Consider the following 14,714-nt stretch of genomic DNA (forward strand, 5'->3'; position numbering starts at 1 on the left):
TGCACAAAGTGCTGGCTAAGGCTTGCATCTCTGCTGGGACTTTAGCTCCAGAGGGTTTTCTTGTTTCCCCGAGCTTTGTTCTACATCCTCATGCCAAACTTTTGCTCAACTCTTAGGTCTGTTGACTTCTTAGATCCTCCTCTACCTTCTTTTGCCTTTATATGAGCCTGAATTCCAATACTCTTCTCTCTTCTATGCCATGAGTCTAAAAGCTAATTTTAACCTGCATCAGATCATTTAAAATTATATTTTAACTTCTCTTACAGGATTTTATTTTACCTACACTTGTTTTTAGTGGATTCCCTGGTCACTCAGTTGGTAAAGAGTCTGCCTGCAATGTAGGAGACCTGGATTCGATCCCTGGGTGAGGAAGATCCCCTGGACAAGGAAGTGGCAACCCACTCCTTGCCTGGAGAATTTCATGGACAGAGGAGCCTGGTGGGCTACACTCCATAGGGTCACAAAGAGTCGGACATGACTGAGTGACTAATTTTCACTTTCACATCTGCTTTTAAAGACATTCACTTCAGGGAATTCCCTGGTGGTCCAGGGCTTAGGAATCCACACTTTTACTGCTGAGGGCTCAGGTTCAACCTCTGGTTGGAGAACTAAGATCCCGCAAGCTATGTGACTCGGCCAAAAAAAAAAAAAAGACATTTACTTCAGAGTAGCTCTGAAAATTTAAACCATACTTGAACCAAAGGCCAGATAATGCTCAATAATTATCTGGTACTCCCAGGACCGCAGCAGTGGCCAGTGGCCTCCATGAGTGGGTGTGTAGGTCTGCTGACAAGAGCAGCTGTGAGAGTGCAATGCATTCTCTGGGATCTCAATATTAAATTTCATCTAGTTGCTAACTTGCTTCCTGGGCACAGGGTTTGCCAGTGTTGATTCTCTCTTTTGCTTTCCATATTCCTCCCTTCAAAGTAATTTACCCCCTTCCTTGTGGCTGGACCCAGACACTCAGGTGAATAATTAGGGGGATATTAAATATTGGCTTAACATGTAAAGAGAGCAAAGGCTGAGTGCCACGTGGGAAGGACGCAGAAGAACAATGGAGAATTCCTGATGCCAGCGCTCCTTGTCCCGTCTCTGCACCAGAGCTTTTCTGCCCTGATACCACTCCTACACACTCTGCTTCCTAGGCAGCCTCCTGGTCCTCTCCTAGAACGTGGTCTGGTGACAACTTCTGTCTCTCCAGCAGGCCCTTGGGTTCCACTCCTTGCAACCTGTTCATGGAAGGTTTCACCTCCAACACCCGCCCCCCCCCCCCCCCCCCCGCACACTCTGCTTCTTTCTGAGAGGTCACCTAAATGGCTACAGCGGTGATCTGTTCCAGTCCTTCTTGTTTGTGTGCTTGGGCCCCAGCCTGGCCAGCCCTTCCCCTTTTCTGATTGGGACTGACAACACGCCCGGATTTTATTAGCTACAGGACAGCACTCACTGCCTATTCTAAGTGGCTGGTGTGGTATGGGAAGTATTAACAGAAAGGGGGACTCGCCCTTCATTCCAGTCTCCCCTCCCTCACACAAAAGCTTAGATTCCTATATCCATCCTTTCACCTTAAGAGTGATAACGCCCACTACTTGAATTTTTTTCATTTCCTTTTAACAATTTTAAACTATCCATGCTCTTGCTAAAATTTGTGCGTACATCCTACACTTCTATGAAGCACGACCCTGTTCTTAGTACGAATGAACTTTAAAAAATAAAGTTAAAGGCAAAAACAATTGAACACACGCACACACATACACACACGTTTGACAAATTTTCTGCACCGAAAAGGAAAAACAACACTCCCCCCGCCTCCCGCCCCTCCCCGGGCCCACCCTGCTCCATCCCTAAGTTCCCTGATAATGATTTCCAAGGGGAAAAACTAGGACTTGGGCTGTGTCTCTCAGAGGGTAAGTCTCTCTAGGGTACCCTTTTGTTGTTATTTGTTAAACCAGACATCTCTCCGGGGGCACACGGCCAAGACCCAGGTAACCGTGTAATGTGATAAGAGTGTTTTTATAAGTTCTGCAAAGACACAGCGCTTTCCCGATGGCCAGAACAATGTAATTCGCGACCTGGCCCGGGCCCTGGTCCCCGGCTCGCGCGGGGCGGTGTCTCGGCTGGAGCTCCGCGCGGCCCCAGGTGAGTCCTGCGCGCGCCCCGCTCTCGCGCCCGCGGGAGGGGCTGGAGCGGAGGCGGGGGACGGGCCGCGGGGTTGGGGGAGGGGAGGGACGGAGATCCGGGCCCGACTGCAGCTTCCTCCGAGCGGAGCCGCATTTCCAGCCACCTCCGCAGCTTTTCCCTCGCGCGCCGAGCCGTTCGCGGCCGTGCCGCCTGGAGGCGCGGAGCCCTCCTGGCGCGCCCAGCCCTGCAGCTCCGGCCGGGGCGGAGGCCGCCGGACCGCGGAGATGCGGGGCGGGGGCAGGGCGCGGGGTAGGTGACTTTATCCCGCCTCTGTTTCCCTGCCCCGGGGAGCAATGACATCACGCGGCCTTCTCCCGGCGCCGACACAAAGAGCGGCGCGGAGAGGCCGCTGCGGGGGGAGCCGGCGGCCGCCGCTGCCGCCCAGGGCCCCCGGGCCCCGCCGGCCAGGCCCGCCGCCCGCGGCCCGCGCTCTCCCTCCTCTGCTGCTGCCGCCGCCTCGGTCACCGCTGCCCGCGCCGCCCGCGCCCCCAGCGCGCCGCTGAGCCCGCGCCCGGCCGCGCCGGCCCCTTCCCATGCGGGCGGCGCGGGCCCTGGGAGGGGCGCCCGCAGCCAGCCGCGCAGCATGCACTGGGGGGTTGGCTTTGCCTCGTCCAGGCCGTGCGTGGTGGATCTGAGCTGGAACCAGAGCGTCTCCTTCTTCGGCTGGTGGGCCGGGTCCGAGGAGCCCTTCTCCTTTTATGGGGACATCATCGCTTTCCCTTTGCAGGATTACGGTGGGATCATGGCAGGGCTGGGCTCCGATCCCTGGTGGAAGAAAACCCTTTACTTGACCGGGGGAGCTTTGCTGGCCGCAGCTGCGTATCTGCTCCACGAACTCCTGGTCATTAGGTGAGCCGGAGAGAGGGCCCCGCGCCGGGGCGCAGAGAGGGGCACCTGGCTAGGGCCGGGCCGGCGTGAGGGGGAACCCGTGCCAGCCCCTCGGTCACGCCGCCCAAATGCCCGAGTCAGTCCTTCCCTTTCGCCAGAGACAGTCCGTGGTCACCCGGCCATGAGGGGCAGTTTCGAGTTGACAGAATTAAACTGGTCCCGGGAGGGGAAAACACTTGAATCCCTATCGTTTGGTGCTAAAAGCAAAAATTCTCTGGGTTGTTATGGAGCATACCAGTCTGTTATGAAGATCCTAAGTGCAGTGTGTTTGCGACAATAGAAGTAGGCCCTGTAGAAATACTAAGTTACATTTTTATGAAACACCCTATTTTTTTTATAGATGATCATGCTGGAATATTAACCACTCACCTTAGCTTTTACTCAAAGGTTAGTTTTTCATTGTCCCTCCCCAAGTGTCACCATCATCGAAAGGCTGAAATTGCACAAGCTCCAGAGAGCTCTGGGTCCCTGTGAGGGATGCACAGTGGAGTGTGCGATTTTGATGCAGCCTTAACCCGGTTAATCTGCTAACCTGGTATTTAAAGCTAAGCACCATCTTCAGGTTTAAATGCCATTGTGCGAACAGTGGGGGACCTGAGGACTGAACTAGCACTTGGGCGTGCACGGGAGTTGCCCAGTGCCATAAACACTTGCATCTGCTGCCTGCCGCAGAATGTTTACAGGATTGAAATGGAAATACCAGAAAATGGAGGCCTCGGCTGTTGGTACATTAAGCCGGACGCCAGATCTTTGAGTAGAATACCGTAGGCTCCTGGGACTAGTGGTTTGGCTAACTGGTACAATTTATGTTTAAAATTTCTATGCGTTTTAGACCTCTGTCTCTGGGAGAGGACCAGAAAGAGCACATTTCAGTAGCTCGGAATGTTCCTCTTAGCCAGTATTTTCTAAAAAGTGAGAAAATGTGTCTGCAAGCCTTTTTCCCATGGGGAATCCTACACAATAGGTTTATAAACAAAGACAGTGATAGGTGACCTTTAAGGGGCCTGCAGGGATTCCAAGAGGACATTGTGACAGCCTAACAGGTATTTGGAAAATTTCTAGTCTCTGAGAGAGTGAAAATCATTTAGGTCTGGGGAAGTGTATTGGCTTGCATAGTTACCCATAATTGAGAAGTTTTATTTTAAGCTTATCATTGAATTCTCTCACTTAGCACAGTGTATTGAATCTTGTTGAACCAAATTTAAAAAAAAATTACATGAATTGTTTCCCTAGATTATTTTATATATTTGCCAGTTTTAGGACTCGATTTCAAGTTAGGTTTCAAGCTATATGAAAAACAAAAACATCTGTGCAAGTAACTGAAATGGTCACCCACTTGTTCTGAAATTAAATTCCTGTCCAAAGTCTTTTGAGGATCCTGAACCACGTGGCTTCTCACCAGTCTTCCACTCTGAGGAGGGAGTGAGGCACAGCTTCAGGGGACTGAGTCTAAAACTTGCTTAAATGACCTTGCATTTGGGGAGGCGGGTGGGGGAGCTCAGAGTTGACCCTGGGAGCAGGCCGTACCCTGGTAGGTGTGGTCGCAACTCTCAAGAGCCCTCTGCCTACTTGGATACTTATTTGAGAAAGTGTTTTTGATCTTTGGTTTATTCACTTCTGTTTCTTGACAGATGTTTATATTGAGTAGGGAAAGCCTGTTGTAATGCAAATAATAAATAATTGCCTATATTTGAGCCCTTAGTAGCGGGCTCTCGGAGAAGGCAATGGCACCCCACTCCAGTACTCTTGCCTCGAAAATCCCATGGACGGAGGAGCCTGGTAGGCTGCAGTCCATGGGGTCTCGAAGAGTCGAACACGACTGAGCGACTTCACTTTCACTTTTCACTTTCATGCACTGGAGAAGGAAATGGCAACCCACTCCAGTGTTCTTGCCTGGAGGATCCCAGGGACGGGGGAGCCTGGTGGGCTGCCGTCTATGGGGTCGCACAGAGTCGGACACGACTGAAGCGACTTAGCCGCAGCAGCAGTAGCGGGCTCTGCTTAGAAGTGCTTTACCTTCCTGATTGCATTTAGCCTCCTCCACTGCCACTACTATTGAATGCTTGATCTCCATTTCTTAGATGAGGACATTTCAGCTGAGGGAGGTTAAGCAATTTGTCCGAGACCACACAGTAAGAGTGGTGGGATCCAGATTCAAATCCGAGAATGTGTGTCTTTGGCGCCCACACTGTTACTACTTTCTCCTAACAAGTACCAATTCTGGAGTAAGTTTTGATGGCAGAAAGAAAGGAGAATTGGGGCAGTTCCCAGGGAAGACAAGCCTGTGGCAGCGACCTGAGTTTTTGACAACTGTTAAGGGCACAGAAGGGATAGGGAAAGAAGACCCAGAAAAGCGGGGCGCTGAGATTCGGAGGTTACAGGATAGAGACCGTCCCTTGATGTGAAATCCAAGTTTCAGTTGTCAGTGTAGTTTAGTCAAAAACTCAGAACAGTCTGAAATACATGGGATGGAAAATCCATCTTGCAATAGCTACACTGTCTGAGTTTATTGACAATCATAGTCTTCACCACTGTACTTGGATTTCCTGTTGTGTTGACTTAACCATAATCTATGGGTATATCTCCAGAGTGGATAGTAAAGTTGACAGGTGAGAACTTAGGACGTTTACTTAAAGAGTACCATATAATAACTAAAGTAGATACTTTGGATTTTACTTATATTTTTCCCACCACAGTATTTTTAAAGGCATACAGTCCCAGTCCTTTACTTTATTCTCCCGTAGTGGAAAGAGACTTGCAGCTCTTCTGAATTCAGTCTAGCGTCTGGAAATGTGTTGTTTGTAAATTGAATGGTACTGAAATGACTTGTTACCCACAGCTTGTCTGCACTTTAGGCACAGGGGCTCAGCCCGCCCTAGAAAACTTAGAGAATCAGAGCAGCCCGTGGGTCATGTGATCTCTGTAAACAGCCCATCGACAGTACACAGGGGCATGGTCGTCTGTGATACCCTTCACCATGGGAGGAGGGCTAGTCTTGCTGCTTGACAGGTGTTCTCTTTCATAGTCCTTATCAAAAGACCACTTTATGTCTAGATTACCTGCTCCTTTGATCCCAAGTTAGAGAGTTTCCTGATGTTGCGGGAGGGCTCTGGAGCCAGACTGGGTTCAAATTCACTCTGCCTTAAACCAACCATGTAACCTTGGACCCAAGAGTAAACTTGGTTACTAAGTGTGAAATGGAAATAATCTGTGAAATGGGAATAGTAATACTAGTCTTCCTCACAGAGGTGATTACATGAGTTAACATGTGACATGCTTAGCAGAATCAGTTAATTGTCAAATCTACAGAGTTCGACCCTATAGTGAGCATTCACTAAAAGTTGGCCATCATTAGTTATTATAGGCTTTCATCAGAAAGTTTCAGGCTTGAGTGGCCTGAGTCAAACTGGCTACTTTAGTAAAATTAACTGGGAAATTGCCCATTTTGGTGTAGTCGAAGTGCTTGGGAGTTTGGGAACTAGAGTTATTAACAGTTTGATCTTAAATTGATACTCCTTGGGCAAATTACTTAACCTCTCTGAAGTTCAGTTTCCTTGTCTACTATAAAATGGAAGTATGGTATAATATACTAAATTTAGGGACTTCCCTGGTGGTCCAGTGGTTAGGACTCTGTGCTTCCAATGCAGGGGCCTTGGATTCAGACCTTGGTCGGGGAACTAAAATCCCACATGCTATGTGGTGTGGCCAAAAAAAATTTTTTTTAAATACTAAATTTAAACTATAATGATAACCACTCTGTGGTGTTACTGTCAGAATGAAATAATATATATAATGTACACAAAGTTATTGGCATATGTTAGTCGTATCCATTTTTATTATGACAGGGCCCAAGTTAACCATCGGAATTAGGTTGTTCTGGCCAATGGAGCAGGGAATTTTATGTTTATCTTTTCTTCTTTCAGTTCTTTAATTTTTGCCTGGCTGAATTTACATGAACTTACTCTGACTTGAATTACTTGACTGGACAAGATCAGTTAATTGTCAGGTCTACAGTTTGCATTTTCTAGAAACATAAATGGCTTCTTAACTTTAGTATCTGACCTCCCAAACATCTCATCTAAATGAAAACGTTTGTTTTATAGCAAGTATTGTCAAGAGGCAGCAAACATTTTTATTCTTTTGACCAGTATTTTCAAAGTGAGTTGTTTTTAACTCTTTAAGCAGGAATGACACTCAACGTGGTAAACTTCTCCAAGAGAGTTTGCTTTCTGGAGATTCTGCAGGAAGTGGGCATCCTTGTGATGCTGATATGAAGAGCCTGCCCTTGCTTGCTTGGGGAGAGGATGTGTGGGATTAAACTAGGAACAATGTGAGGGAACCAGAGGCTCAGGGAAGGCCAAGGGGGAAGAGTGAGGTTTATCTGACTCAGAAATGGTTTGGTAGAGTGAAAGATGGAGGTTGCAAAAGGTTCCCGAATATGGTGTATGAGCGGCGCTGTGTGTAATCAGATTTTGTTCCTAAAGGGGATAAGACCATATCTCTTTGAATGAGCATGAAGTCCACGGCTGGTACATAGTGTTTGGTAGCCACCAAAGGTTTGTAGATATTATCTTATTTAGTCCTCATGATAAAGGAGGCAGAATTGGTACGGTCCTCACTTTCCATCTGAGAGAGTAGATTTGGTCTCAGGTGAAGTGGCTAGTAGGAAGTAGGGCTTGCACTTGACCCCAGATGTCCAGAAGTAGAGTCCAGCATTCTATCTGCTACATGGTGGCTGTTGAAAAACTGTACCAAGGAAGTCCTCATCACCCAGAAAAGTAGCCAAAGGAAAAGATAGATGTGAGGATGAAAAAGAAGGGAAAAGGCGGAGGTTGGGGGGTGTGTGCTGTGTGGTGGAAGTATGGAGCCTTGAAGGGAGAGAGAAGGAGAGAGCACCCGGAGGGTAGGTTCCTAGGCACCGCGGGTGAAAGGCCAGGGGAGGGCACTAATGGTTTGGAAGAGGGATCAGCAGAGTCAAGGGTCTCAGGTTCTCTGCAGACTTGAGTCATGGCAGAGCAGATCTGCACTGTTCCTCCGAGGTCCTGTGAGTGAAGAGACTGCTTCAAGGTACAGACTCATGGTCGAGAACGTAGGTTCTAACTACACGGTTTAATCCAGGGTCTGCCATTTACTAGCAATGGGACTTTGGGTAGGTTTATCTTCTGTGCCTCAGTTTTCTCATCTACAAAGCGTAGATAATAATAGTACCGACCTCATAAGGTTGTTGTGGAGATTAAATGAGATAATACCTGTGAAGCCCTCAGAACAATGCCTGTTGCACCATAAGCACAGAAAACCTTTTTTTATCCATCCATCTTGTCCCTGGCAGGTAGATGTAGCCAGGTGGAGAAGAGGTGGGCCTATCCCAGAAAGTACACCTCCTGCCCATAGGTTACAGGTACTAGAGAGAGGATGACATATAGTTACTCCCCTGAGCCCCTGCCGTGAGCCTGTGCCATCATGGTAACAGCAGACTTAGTGAGATTCTCTTGTGTTTTGACCAAGCTTTCCCCCTCGAAGTGCTTCTGGGTAAGGTAAGGCCCTCTGACAAACAGATGTACTTATTCCTTGAGGAGCTGCAGCCTAGCAGGGACCTCTGAGGAACTAAGGGAAACGCATGTATAACACATGGATTGTTCTTTCTTTCTGTTTTGGTTTTGACAGGAAACAGCAAGAGATTGACTCCAAAGATGCTATTATTTTGCATCAGTTTGCAAGACCTAACAATGGTGTCCCCAGTTTATCTCCTTTCTGTTTGAAAATGGAAACTTATTTAAGGATGGCTGACTTACCCTATCAGGTACTTGCGTGCAAATATGTTTTATCCTCGTGGCAGCAATACTGGCTGGCAAGGCAGGGTGGTGGGTGATGGGGAGGAGGGGAAGTACTTACTCTCACAGTGGGGGAAGGGTTCACTCTTGGTGCCAGAGGAAGTGGGTATGAAAGCAGCGGTGCCCAGTTCTTAGTAGACGCTCAGGAAACTTAGTCCCAGTCTTTTGATTTTTACATCCAGTTTAATGAGTGGTCTCATTAAATCCAGAAGGGTCTGGATTTTTCATAGGTTTCAGGCAGGAGCCATGTTATTTTTCTCCTAACAAAGAGTATTCTTTGGTCAATAGTGTGGATAGGCCTGCTGGGCAGCTGTAAATAAAGGTGGGCCTGACATGGTTCTTTCCTTTAGGTTTCTATTTATTGGAAGAATTGTATTTATCTCTCATGAATCTTGGGAACAGAGGATCCAGCAGGCCACCAAGGAGATATTTGTAGATTTTGTGCTTTTCCCCTGGAGCTTTTCGCATTCTGTTTGGGTGACTATCAGCGAAACACTTGCTCATTTCAGCCTTAGAGAGGGAACGGAAGAATGAATGCATTGAAAATATACATTTTTTTCTGAGTAAAGCTGGAACTGTCTCACAAGTTTGACAGGTTGTGTTTTTCATTGTCGTTCAGTCGTAGTTTTAAAAAAAATTCCCTTATGTTTTTCTTTTTCACTTAATTTCTAGCCATAGGCATTTAAAAAAAACCAAACTTTGATTTTGTTATTGTTTTTTAATTTTATGGTCAAAGCAGGTAGTCTTTGTGATATTAATCCCTTGGAATTGATTGACACTTTAGCTTAGTGTATGGCTACTTGTTATAAATGTTAAGAATAAACACATTCTCTGAGAGTAGAGCTCTTTTTATATACTTGTTTGAGCATGTTTAGTATATCATTTAGAACTGTTATATCTGTTTATTTTTTGTCTGCCTCCTGTAGCAGTTTCTGGGAGGACTGAGTTAAAATATTCAAGTATATTTTTTGATTTGTCTCTTTTCTTGTCATTCTGTCTATTCTGCCTTTAGGTAAGAGTATGTATATATTCAAGGTTATATTGTTTAGGGCCATATGATATGAAAGATTACATATTTTACTGTTTTATTTCTTTTTCTGGTATATAGTACCCATCTCTGTCCCTTATGAATTTTTTAACCTTGAGTTATGTATTATCAGATATTCAGATTGATTCTCCAGCTTATTTGCCTGGAATATCTTTCTTCATCCTCTTTCACTATTTTTTTTTTTTTCTTTTGTATTTGTCTCTTGTAGGCAATGTATTAGTTATAACCAATTGGAGTGTCCTTAACTGGTGAGTTTAATGCATTTATACTTGTAATGATTATTTTATTAGGACATATTTCTAATATCTTATTTAATATTTTTCTCCTCCCTCTACTTTTTTTTTTCATTTCCTGCTGTCTAAATTTTTTTTCCTTGTCATTTAAAATAAATCCTATTTTTGTTCTTATGACAGTTGCTCTTAAGATCCAAATTCGTGTTTATTTATCCCTACTCACTTCTTATACGTGTCAGAGTCTGTGTTTGCCGTCTAATGATACAAGTCTGTTAGAAGGTTCATGTTAGTCTTGGGCTTCTTTCTTTTCAGGGCTCATTCCATGTGTGTTGCTATTACCTCATGTTTTAATTCTGGAATTCTGGAAATCCTTTCTCTTTTTATAGTCCTTTTTTCGGCTAAGAAAACTTAACCAGGTTATTTGACTAGCCTTATTTCACATATATCTTATCCTACAAGATTTATTTATGTTTTTATATAAGTACTTCTTTGATGAATATTTTGAGTGAGCCTTTATGGGGCAAACCTTCAGTGGATTTGCATGCCCTGGAACATCTTTATTATGCTGCACATTTGATACTCCTTTGTCCAAAGTTCTTTTCCTTCGGTGCTTTAAAAACATTACTCCATTGTCTTTTTGCATTGATGTTGCTGCTGATAAGTCTGATGTTCATCTGGTTCTTTTTCTTTCTCTTTGGAAGTTTTTAGAATTTGCATTTATGCTCAACTCTTTTTTTTTTTTTTTATGTCTATTTATTTGGCTGCACCACGTCTTAATTGTGGCAGATGAGATCTTTTAGTTGAGGCATGTGGGATCTAGTTCCCTGACAAGGGATCGAACCCCGGCCACCTGCATTGGGAACATGGAGTCTTAGCCATTGTACCACCAGGGAAATCCTTAATTTCAACATTCTTAACTATCATCATACTCTGGCTTGGTGTGGATCTTTATGTATTTTCTTTGGTCCTTTGTAAATCCTTTTCATCTGAAGTCTTTAATCTCTTTTTAATTCTGAGTAACTATCTATGTTCTTCACATATTTCCTTTTCTTTTTTATTAGTTTGTTTCCCCTTCTTCTTTTCCTGTTCCTAATCACCCTGGAATCTGGATCCTGAAATCTCTGCTTTTATTTTCTGTTTCTCTGAACCTATCCTTTATCCTTTATTCTTTTCTTCTTCCTCCTTGGAGAAGTCACTTCTCTGAGCTTCCATTGCATCCCTCTATTCTCTTCTTGTAACCATCCTACTATTTATCTCATCCATTGTGTCAAACTTTGGATTTTTCTTCTTACTATTTCCCCTTGGCTTGTATTACAATCCCTTCCTTTATCCTTTGGAGGATATTTCTTATGCTCATTAATTAAATTGGTATTTCCCAATCATCCTGCCGTACGTTGTATATATTCAGTGTGCTGCCCTTCTCTTAGTTACTGTACCCCTTAGATGTCTAGTTAATTTGGTTTGAGAACTCCTCTTTCCAGGGATGTTAGCTTCCCTGCCCAGGACTTTGCACTGGGAAAGATCTAAAGCTTAAGATGCAGGCTGTGTGCCTCTGAAGGAATTTAAGTAAAGTAAGGAAGTGAGCCCCAGGCATCCCCACACCACTGTGATTCCTCCAGTTTGCTGCATTTCCTCCAGATGATCAAGGTTCAACTTTAAGCTCTTACAAAGTAGCAGCATTGGGATGGGTGGTCTTCTTAGCATGAAGCAGAGCAGCTGGGAGGTTAGAGAGGGCAGTCCCTCACCTAGCCAAGCTTTTGGTTGCCCTGCTAATGATATTACCCCTCCAAGTCCTGCCTCCCAGTGGCCTGTGCTTTCTGAGCTGGTTTCTCTACAGAGAAGGCATGTGGGGTGGAGGGGTGTGGCACTGATCCTTCTAAGGCAGGGCTGGGAGAGTTGAATGACATGCTCAATTTGGTCACTGGTCCTCTGGGAATATGACACTGAACCTGGATTTCAGGCTGGGAGATCTGGGAGAGCAGAAGATGCTGGAAAAGATTGAAGGCAGGAGGAGAAGGGGACGACAGAGGATGAGATGGTTGGATGGCATCACCAAGTCGATGGTCATGAGTTTGAGCAAGCTCCGGGAGTTGGTGATGGACAGGGAAGCCTGGCATGCTGCCGTCCATGGGGTTGCAGAGTCGGACACGACTGAGCGGCTGAACTGAAGGTGATCCAGGTCTTAGACTCACAGAGGGTCTTTGTGAGTGGAACTGGAATGCAAGGGGTGAGTGTGGACAGAGAGGCAGGGAGATTATTCAGGATTTTGGAAGCCAGTAATGGAGGAGAAAATAGCAAAAGACCCCACAAGGCTTGAATCATTGTTCAGTTGGATTTGAAAGACACTTGTTCAGCCTGGTGTGGGCAGTCAGTGCTTGAAGGTGTGTGTCTCTGAGGGACTCACATTGGAGGGAGAGACGGCTCCCCAGCGGCCACCTGCCACTGGTCCCTCATCACTCCCCACCACATCGCTGCGTTTAGCCGTGACTGCTTCTGAGCCTGAGTTTCCTGCTCTGTGGCCTCTCCTGGCTTTCTAGATTTCCTGTGCCCCCCACCCTCGATGAAGTCATCCTGTGGGCAGTGGTGTGGCAGCTCCAGGCTGTGTTACCTTTTCCTTCCCGGGTGGCTCAGACAGTACAGACTCCGCCTGCAATGCGGGAAACCTGGGTTTGATCCCTGGATCAGGAAGATCCCCTGGAGAAGGGAATGGCAACCCACTCCAGCATTCTTGCCTGGAGAATTCCATGGGCAGAGGAGCCTGGTGGGCTACAGTCTATGGGATCGCAAAGAGTTGGACACTTAACACTTTTCTTTAAAAAAAAAAAAAGGTAGATGATACCATTTTTTTTTTTAATTTATTTATTTATTTTTGCCTGCACTGCGTCTTCACTGCTGCACATGGGTTTTCTCTTGTTGCGGCTCCTGGGCTCTAGGGAGCAGACTCAGTAGCCGTGGTGCATGGGCTTCGTTCCTCCGTGGCATGTGGGATCTTTCTGGATCGAATCTGTGTCCCTTACATTGGCAGGAGGATTCTTAACCAATGGACCACCGAGGAATTCCTGCCCTTTCCTTGCTCGCCTTCAAGCCGTCAAGCTCTAAGCACTCTACCAGCAACCTAACCACCTCTGGTCATGTTTCAGAGCTTCTGCTTTTCGTTAGTATAGCTGGAGCAGCTGGACACACGCCTCGTTCTGAAGCCTGGAGAAACCTTCAAGAGGGGGACTGCTTACCCCTTCTAAAATTATTATTTCCTGTTAAGTTATATTTGTTTTGAAAGGAGTGATATTGGAGTGGTTCTTCTTCTGTGAGGTCTCTATGGAAAATAAATGAAGTGGGTGTTCATCGGGAGGTAACAGGAAGATGGTTTTATGATTTAGAAAGGAATGCTCTGATCCTGTCTCGGGGGTGGGGATACTTTGAGACCTTGTGCGTCCTCAGTGAGGGTTTGTGTTGTTGTTGATGGTGCCTGGGAAGTAGTATTTGGGCTCTCTGCTTGGAGGATCAATAGAGAGATATTTTGTCATCAACCCAGGGAGCACTACCCTCTGCCCCTTCTTTGCCCTGTGCCTTTTAAAAAAAGATTAAAATGTCGTGTTCCTAAGAGCATGACTTTATATTTGAAGCTTTTTTATTTTTTAATCGAAATGAGACAGGGATAAATATTTGATGACCATTAGTAGGAACTCACAAGGGTTTTCTTAAAAAGCCTGATGTATTAGTTGCAGTTGTTAGCTTTTTAAAATAAAAGATATAAATATTGGTAGATGAATTTTTAAAACTTTTCATTTTGTTATAATTATAGATTCATAGAAAGTTACCAAAAGATGTAAGGAGGTCTTGCAGATATGGTTATTTTTTTTTTCAAAATGAAAACAGCTTTACCATTTGTTTTTCTGATTACATTTGGATGACATGGCCCTTATAAGAATTTTAACAATTTCAACAAAGTGTCAGTGGAAAATGAAAATCGATGATATCCTACTAGCTGGAGATTATCATCGCAAATACTTCTGAGCATCTTTCCATACTTGTTTTTAGAGATACATACATAAAGGGCTTCCCTAGTGGCTCAGATGGTAAAGAATCCGCCTGCAATGAGGGAGACCTGGGTTTGATCTCTGGGTTGGGAAGAGCCCCTGGAGGAGGGAATGACTACCCACTCCAGTATTCTGGCTGGAGAATCCCACGGACAGAAGAGCCTGGTGGCCTACAGTCCATGGGGTTGCAAAGAGTTGGACACAACTGAGCAACTTTCACATAAAGATACCTGCATCATTTGCCATAACTGATTGTATAAGAAGCATGTATTACACAATCATTCTTTTTAAATCTGAGAAAGACAAGAGAAAGAAATGGCTCTTTTCGAAACTCTCTGCTCTGGTTCTTAGCCCTAACTTCTGATGTTCTATTTATTTGCTGTTTTTGTTTGTACACCACCCTCCTGCCCTATACCACCCCCACCATCTTTTTGTTTTGGAATTTTTAGGAGTTACAGACAAGTTAAAAGAATAGTATGTGAACATCCATATGCCCTTC

General features: G+C 45.4%; 1 protein-coding gene across 11 annotated transcripts in view; it reads left to right on the plus strand.

The window, feature by feature from the left end:
* The first annotated feature begins 2,074 nt into the window (after positions 1–2,074).
* Positions 2,075–14,714, plus strand: part of FAXC (failed axon connections homolog, metaxin like GST domain containing) — a 319,499-nt gene continuing 306,859 nt past the window's right edge. For 5 of the 11 annotated variants that reach the window (XR_014065129.1, XR_014065128.1, XM_081529155.1 and 2 more), the window contains exons 1-3: positions 2,236–2,427; positions 2,906–3,027; positions 8,731–8,866. Coding sequence is in view for 9 of the 11 variants with exons in the window: in XM_081529155.1 (XP_081385281.1) it covers positions 2,921–3,027; positions 8,731–8,866 (243 nt within the window). In the remaining 2 variants the exon portion in view is untranslated. Of the gene's footprint in view, positions 2,137–2,235; positions 2,428–2,761; positions 3,028–8,730; positions 8,867–12,138; positions 12,406–14,714 lie in introns of those variants that run through there. The other 6 variants (XM_081529156.1, XM_081529159.1, XM_081529157.1 and 3 more) reach the window with 5 other exon arrangements.

This window comes from Giraffa tippelskirchi, chromosome 9 (assembly GCF_054371585.1).
Source record: "Giraffa tippelskirchi isolate mGirTip1 chromosome 9, T2T-mGirTip1v1.2.pri, whole genome shotgun sequence".
In the NCBI taxonomy this organism is placed as follows: Eukaryota; Metazoa; Chordata; class Mammalia; order Artiodactyla; family Giraffidae; genus Giraffa; species Giraffa tippelskirchi.